Here is an 8094-nt window from a genome sequence, read left to right as displayed (position 1 = left end):
TATATATATATATAAACAAAAACAAACCTTCCTAATCTTTAGCCTTGCTGTTTAAATCAGCTGCTGCACATTTTACTAAAATACAAATAATACAATATTTCAACATTTTATTTAGTTGCTTTATGGGAGAATGCTGGAACTCAAAATTTATTTTTTTGTCTTTATATTTGTCATAGATTTAAATAAATAAATAAATAAACAAACAAAAAAAAAAACATTTGTCCTACAAAATCACTGTTGCTTCATCGATGATCTGTTCCTATGAACCATGAATGCAACCGTGATATTTTCTGGGTCATGAACAAGAAAGTCAATGTTCTACGGTGGCATAATCAAAGCTTTATTCACACAAAGAATCAATGACGGAACAAACACATCCACCCAGAACAAATGACAGAGATCAGTGCTAAACCGTGCAATAGGTCTGGATATATGCAGCACAACAAACTTCTACTAAACATGAAGGGTTAGTTGTTTCCATACATATGAATCTTTTTTTTTTTTTAGAACATAAGAATAATGTTGGATGCTCTGGATGTAAAAATGTTTGTCTTTAACCTTAGTTTAAAACATGACTGGGCAGGTCTCAGAAATAAACATTAAGGTTCACACTGAGCTCCTCAGCAGATATTTCACATGTACACAGCAAGACTTGACAAGCAAGTTAAAGACAATGATTCAAATCATTTGAGTTTATCAGTAAGTTGACGCAATTCCTGGAGCCCTGCAGAGTTTTGTTCCAACCCTACTCCAAAACACATACCATGTAGTTTCCAAATACGCTTGAAGGACCTCCAGAAACTGAGTTTGACACTCGGTATTTAGTTGTTCAATAGAAACTGCAAGGGGCGCTGTAGTGTCTCGCATCGACCGGAAATCTCTGCCATGACAACTGCACGCGCAACTTTGAAATCAACGGCGGGGAGGACACGCACTTTCTAAAACTATGACGTGAAATATTCATGAAAACATTACAACTCAAACATTTTAGACCGCTTTTGTAAGACTGGGCTTTTAGTTCTTATGGATTTGTGGAAACGCGCCGGCGGACTTCATGAAAGCTCCCGATGGAGGTAAGTTAAACAAACAGAATAAACCGAATAAAGACTGACAAAACAAAATTGGCAAACATAAACGAGCTAGTGATTTTATATAAATGTCAGTTAATATTCATAGTATTACTATTTATTTATTGTATCAAAATATCAAATAAAGTATTATTGATGTGCATTACAGGGTTGTTGATATGTCAAACTGATAGCTCTGCACTGTAATAGATTTAATCTAACACCATTTAAACAGCATTTAAGTTCTTGTATATTGTCTTAGTTGCAGTTTATATTTCTCGAACTCAGACTTCATGTACTAGTTGTACTTCTAAAAGTGAACTGGAGGAAATCTAAAGGGTTTTTTAAAAATAATAACAACATAGAAGATAACGAGCAGTACTGTTAAATTGTATTGTATGTGAGGCATCTGTAATGTCCAGATGCTCAGGGGACACACACTCAGAATAGAGATTTGAAGGTCCTGCCTTTATTTCTGTGGTTTTGTGTTTATTTCGGTCTTTTTTCATTACATTAACGTCAGTCTGTCTGTCTTCAAGCATCTGTCTGTGACCCCACTCCTACTCTGATGACACCTGCTCAGTTTACTGGTGGTCCTCTGGCCCGCACAGCTTCACAGACCACGCCCACCCAAGCGCTGCCACAGTCTTCACTCTTCGGAGCTCCGCCCCCTTCTAAATTCACTGAGGAGGGGTTAGGCTGGACCAAGCCTGCTTCAGTGGAAGCATGGCAGCCCGTCCATCACAAAAACCAGAGCGAGAAAATATTACATCAGCACTCTGACCACAGGTATACAAACACATCAGTACTGCTCCTGAAAAGACCAGTGATTTTAGTGGTCTGTTTATAAAATTATCCCTCTCTCTGTCAGGTTGCCAGAAGATGAGAGGAGCAGCTCAGAGCCCCTGCTGCAAGAGGTGGAGAGGTTAAGAGAAGACAAGAAAATGATGAGAGCCGAGATGGAGCGTCTGGAAGGAGGAGTAGAGTGTTTGAGAGAGCAGATCAGAGATCAGCAAAACCAAATAAACAGGTACAAACACTCACACTGACTGAAATGTTACTTTCACTGTGAATGTGAGCTGAAAGGTGTGTGTGTGTGTGTTTGCAGACAGTGTATAGAGCGAGATGAATTACACAGTGAGCTGAAGAGTTGCAAGACTGAACTGTGTATGAGCCAAGACTAGGTAAATACACTTTCACTTTATTCCTTCATTATTCAGAACAGGTGTAGAATGTGTATTTTAGGGTCAGAAATGCTTTTTTTTAAATGCAGCCTGAATCTGTGTGTCTAGCTTTCAACCCTAAAAAGAGAGTTTGAATTACAGATGAGGAGAATGCAACAAAAACTAGAGACACAGGTAAGGCATAATTGACAATAGAGTGGCAATATTTGGTTTCCAATTCTCTGAACGAAGTTTCTGTGTTTCGACAATGGATGATACAGTACCTCAGATGGTTGCCTTTTTAAATGGTCTATTGTGGTGATAAAATGCTCATTACTAATGTGCAGACAAATGGCATAAATCTAACATGTCCGATGAAATCCACCCCAACATCATTTTTATATGAGTATTATATGACATGGTAAGACAAGGAGACAGTTTTGAACACTGATTATTTTTATATGCTTGCTCAGTAATTATTTTGTTTTTAACTTTTAACCAAAAAATCTTACATAGTGCACGTTTTTCCTTTTTTGATAATCTCTTCCACTTCACAATACAGTGTCCAAATACTATTGTACACAAGAGTTTTTGTTTGCCATGGTAGATACAGTATGACTTCAGTCTCAAATTAAGTGTAATGGTCTATATCAGGGGTTCTCAACTCTGGCCCTCGAGGTCCAGTTTCCTGCAGAGTTTAGCTCCAACCTTGATCAAACTTGCCTTCCAGTCACTCCAGTAATCCTGAAGAACTTGATTATCTTGTTCAGGTGTGTTTGATTAAGGTTGGAGCTAAACTCTGCAGGAAAGTGGACCTCGAGGGCCAGAGTTGAGAACCCCTGGTCTATATGATATATTTTTTTATCAAATTTTTTAACCACTTTGAATATCAGAATGTGATGACCGATGCTGCACAGGAAGTAACCTTAATGAGAACCCAAATACAAGAAGTGTTATCTGAGAGAGATGAGCTGAAAAATCAGCTGAGGTGAGTATACAAAAAAAAACATTTTTTTGCTTATACTTCCAGATCTGTGAATGTGATGTCACATGATTTGTATTTGTGCAGTGTCCTGAACAGCTCATTGATGGAACAGTCTGAGTGTGTGCAGAAACTGCACACATACATTGGCAGCAACATCACAGAGAAAAAAGAAGAGGAAGAGCTTAGACGACAGATACAGGTGTGTAAACACATAGTCCACTGAATTGCCATCAGTGCATCAGTTATGGTCCTTTGAATTAATATTTTTCTTGTGACTGTATGCATGTAATTATTTTACAAATATGTGTATATAGCATTTAGAGAAAGAGAAGGAAGCCCTGTCACTATCAGTCCAGCTGCTAAATGTTCGAGTGAACGCAGCCAATGACATTTTGGCCATTCAAGAGAAAGAGCTAGATGAACAGATAAGATTACACACACGTAGACATACATATGTAGCGATTGCAAATAAGTGACCAAAATGCAGTTTGACTGATATGAATTCATTAGTAGATTTAGTGGTACTTTACTATTTGTGTAGGTGCAGACTGACCCGTTGTATTCTGGCAGTAAAGCTGGGCAGATTTTGAGTGTTTGTAGACAAAAGGTCTTCATGCTGCTTGTTAAACTGCAGACTAGAGATTTAGAACTTCACATGGAGAAAACCCAACTACACAACATGGTAATGTAAACGTATTCTCACACACATGCATAGTGTACTATCAAAGATAAACATTGCTAACCACTGGTCAGTAATTTGTATTTTTATTTGACCCCTGAAATGTATAAAGTAATTTTTTTTAAGTAATACTACTACCCAAACAACAACATACACTACTTACCAAACAGTTCTTCATTTACATTACTTTGATCAAAACAGGGATTTATTATTCGTTATCACACACAGTTTTTACTTTTGTTCACATACATAAATATGCATATATATATTTGATCTAAAGGGATATATATATATTCATAAATCCTGGAAAAAAACATACATAACAAATAAAAAAAAAATAATAACAAAAACAACATTAAAAAAACATCCATATCAGTTTCCACAAAAATATTAAGCAGCACAATTGTTTTTTAAACATTAGAAATAAAAATTTCTTGAGCACAAAATCAACATTAGAATGATTTCTGAAGTATCATGTGATACTGAGAACTAGACTAATGGCTGATGAAAATTCAGCTTTGCTCTCATAGTAATAAATTTGATTTTAAAATATATTAAAATAGAAAACAATCATTTTAAGTTATATTTCATAATATGTTTCTGTTGTATTTTTAATAAAACAAATGTAGCCTTGGTGATGATAACAGATGTCTTTCAAAAGCATAAAAAAAATGCTAAACCCTAAACTTTTGAATGGCAGTGTGTCAGTTACTTGAATCACTTAATTAAAATAAAGTTTCAGTCTGTACAATTTTGACTGTTATTACAATCAAATTAACAAAAAATGGTCTGTTTTCCATGTTAGATTATACATCTGTTTATGTTCTACCATCACGATAGTCAAAGTAGACGTTTTTTGAGTTGTGAGTGTTTACTTAATGTTTAGTGTTTAAATCTGAAGATAATACATTTTCTGTATGAATAATATATTTGTATGTGTGTAGGTTTCCACTCTACAGCAGCAAGTAGAGTGTTTGCAGTCGCAGAACAGTGTCTTTCAGCACCAACTAGAGGACAAAACGGCTCAATTGGAGTTACAGCATGTACACGTATGCAGACATGCACGTGTGCACATACACACAGGTTGAGGTCAAGTCTGGTCGTGGGGTCAGTTAGTGTAGGTCTTTGTGGTCCTTCCATTAGAATGAAATTCCTCTTATTGATAATGGATAAAGTCTGCACAGATGCCAGATGTTCTTCTGTCATTCATATTGAGCTTCTTTACTCGATATACATTTTTATAGCGCTTTACATGTACTAACCAGACATGCTGTGATGAAGGGTTTATTATATAACAGGTCTTTCAGGTGATATGACAGATGTGCGTGATAAACTGACTGAAATTTAAGTGGTTACTCATTAAAAGTGTAGCTCATTGATATTCGCATGATTAACTTTTGCACTTACTCTCCAAGCCTTATGAGCCCATCCTGTTCGCACTCGTTCTTTACTTTTCTTTTCATTTTTAGCCTAAACAGGTGTGATTGAGCTTAGTGAGGTTTAAGCTTGTACAGCGATGACTCATAGAAGATCCGCTGTTTTAACATCACATTGTTCATCCGTGATTACTCGCCACATTCAGAGCAGCTGTCCAGCCGATCAGCTGTGTTACATGGTGACAGCACTGAAACTCTTCTTCTGTAGCGCCTGCAGGCAAGTGTGTGTTTCTGACAGCCCATCAGATTGCTTTGTGTGTGTGTGTTCAGGGAGTACAGCAGCAGTTGGACAGTGCTCTACAGGAGAGTGCTCAGCTGAAAGAGTGCAATAAAAGCACAGAGGGATCACTGAATGATATCGGTGAAACGGCACACAGGTAGCACCCACAATCACCAGGCCTTGAATCTGTTAGTGTTCTGTAAGTCTCTTTGGATTAAACAGGTTTAGTAAACAGCAACATGACTGTCATGATTAGATTAAAGCTGACTGTTCCTCTGACCAAAGCCCTGAAGCCAGCTCATCCATAAACATCTGTCTCTCTCTGTGTGTTATCTTTCTCCTCTGTGTCTCTATCATCAGGGTGATGTCAGCCGTAGAAATGAAGGCAGGTCAGATGGAAGCGGTTCAGTCCAGTGTAAGTCAGCTGAATCAGAGACTCGCCTTTGCTGCCAAACGTCTGGACACAGTACATGGTGAGAGTGTCATCTGTGTGCAAGTGTATGCAAGTGGGTTTTTACTTTTATATACATGGGTTGTTTGTCTGCAGGTCTGCTGTTGAGGAAAGAAGCTCTTTGGAGAACCAAGAAAGCTGCAAGATCTCCAGAGCCAGCATTGTCAGAGAGTTACAGAATCACAGGAATAAATTAAAGACTGGCTTTTTTTTTTACGGCATTAAGACGAATTAAGTGTACTATTATGATTTGTACATGGGTTCCGTAGATTGGCACTAAACGGAAAGAGAGAGAGATCGTCTGAGCATGCGCAATTACCTGCGTCTGTCCTTCAGGTTAAGTCTATATATATTTGTGGAAAAAATAAGTTTGCCATCAGTTGTCAGAAGATGAACGCAATGTCTTTGTCGTAGTATCCTTTCAGCATTTAAGTGGATTTCCCTCGACTGGTGTCAGCGTTGTTCAAAGCATTGAATTAATGCCATTGTTCTCTATGAAGTAAAACATTAGCTTAATTACCCAGGTAGTGTGTTTCTTCACTGCGACCGCCCTATTTTCTTTATAATAAAAGTAATATTAATAAATATTATTATTATGAATATTACCTTTCATTTCCAGTGTGACATATAAGCCTCATCAGCCTTCCTTGTCTTTATCTTTTTCTTGAAACTTTAATTGATTGCTCTGTTAAAAGAAGACATAATGTTGGATTAAAAATAGCTGTTTGTAAAATAGATGGATGTAAACAAAAAAAAAACAAAAAAAAGCAGTTGTGGTGTTTTTTTTTTGTGTGTTTTTTTTAACAAGATTGGACATACAGGGAAAGAGATGATGTTACAAATTTGTAGTACAAAACTGTTTGGAATGTTAATAATGTGTACAGCTTCACATACACTTTTTTTTTTTTTTTTTTTTGTAGTTCAAGTTATTTGTGTATAATAAGCAGTATGCTAGTATTCCATTCCATTATCTCCTCTTTGTGATGTAGCTTTATTAAGAGTCTTCAGGCAGAGGTGGTGTTGTTGAATGCAGAGAGGGACAAACTCACACAGGAGCTCAAATGCACACTGGAACTACAGCAGCAGCGTATGTACACAAACCTCAATCTCAGTGTCTGCTGGAGATTGTAAAGAGAGTTGCACACTGTTGCACACTGCAGGAGAGAGAGAGCTGGTACACTTGAAGTAAGCTCTGTAACAAAGCAGGGAGGAATTGGAGGCATCAGAATCGAGCCGAATGGAGATGCAGAGACAATGTGAAGAGAATGAGGGGACCATTGTGAAGCTCCATGCTGAGAACCAGAGACTGTAGCAGCAGTGTGACTCAGGTGCACGAAGAACAATGTGTGGAGTAACTGCAATTTCCCGTCCCCACACAAAGCATTGTGTATTTACTTCACACTTCAATTCCATCTTATTCTTTCATTCTCATTGCTAATAGTCTATTAACACTGTGAAACACATGGTAAATACTGCTTACATCAATTGCTCCAGGCAAAATCATGCACTGCTGAAGCTTCTGTGTATCCATCTAATATTTGCTCAGGTTGTGGAGTACAGTTGCTTATTTTTGAAGAGGTAAAAGCTGATTGTGGATGTTTGTGTAGTTTTACAAAAGGTATCAGTATTTGAGAACGTGTGTGCAGAGAAGCTCAGGGACATGGAGGCTCAACTCAACTCAGCAAGGAGAGAGCACACAAAAGCAGGTATACATACTTGACATACAAATACAAATGTAATGGTATGGATTTTTTAAAGTGTCTGCGCAGTCCTGGCTCATTTGGTGGCCTTAGTGACATAGGACACAACCTCTCACATCTCACCAAGAAAAAAAAAAGGGAAAAAAAAAAACTTTATTAACTTGTAGTATAAAACTTTTTATTTCATTTATTTTACAATGTATTTTTATAAATGTAGAATTTTGAGAATTTTAATTTTAGACATGCAGTATTTAACATAACTGAATTTTGAATCAAGTGGCATATTTTATTGATTTGTATTTTTAATAATTTTTATGTGAATCAAGCTGCATTTATTTGATAAAAAATACAGTATATAAACAGTTGAATTGTGAAACATTATAGTAATTTAAA

At 36.9% G+C, this 8094-nt stretch overlaps 1 protein-coding gene across 1 annotated transcript; it reads left to right on the top strand.

Moving 5' to 3' along the window:
- The first annotated feature begins 519 nt into the window (after positions 1–519).
- Positions 520–8069, top strand: LOC109084590 (coiled-coil alpha-helical rod protein 1-like). The gene is made up of 14 exons (XM_042757384.1): positions 520–537; positions 1019–1073; positions 1607–1856; positions 1939–2097; positions 2176–2245; positions 3124–3218; positions 3300–3414; positions 3530–3638; positions 3755–3897; positions 4839–4943; positions 5577–5707; positions 5911–6023; positions 6098–6173; positions 6991–8069. Exons 1-14 carry the CDS (start codon positions 520–522, stop codon positions 7130–7132), a joined length of 1581 nt encoding a protein of 526 aa, XP_042613318.1. The 3' UTR covers positions 7133–8069.
- The last annotated feature ends 25 nt before the right edge of the window (positions 8070–8094 follow it).

This window comes from Cyprinus carpio, chromosome A5, assembly GCF_018340385.1.
Source record: "Cyprinus carpio isolate SPL01 chromosome A5, ASM1834038v1, whole genome shotgun sequence".
Lineage (NCBI taxonomy): Eukaryota > Metazoa > Chordata > Actinopteri > Cypriniformes > Cyprinidae > Cyprinus > Cyprinus carpio.
Note: the sequence above shows the minus strand (reverse complement) of the source record. Positions and strands in the feature narration are given on the sequence as shown.

Excerpts from the sequence above, each read along its gene's own strand:
- LOC109084590 (XM_042757384.1), top strand. Across the intron at positions 2,098-2,175 it reads CAGCAAAACCAAATAAACAG|ACAGTGTATAGAGCGAGATG; the intron begins GTACAAACACTC and ends GTGTGTTTGCAG. Across the intron at positions 3,639-3,754 it reads AGAGAAAGAGCTAGATGAAC|AGGTGCAGACTGACCCGTTG; the intron begins AGATAAGATTAC and ends TACTATTTGTGT.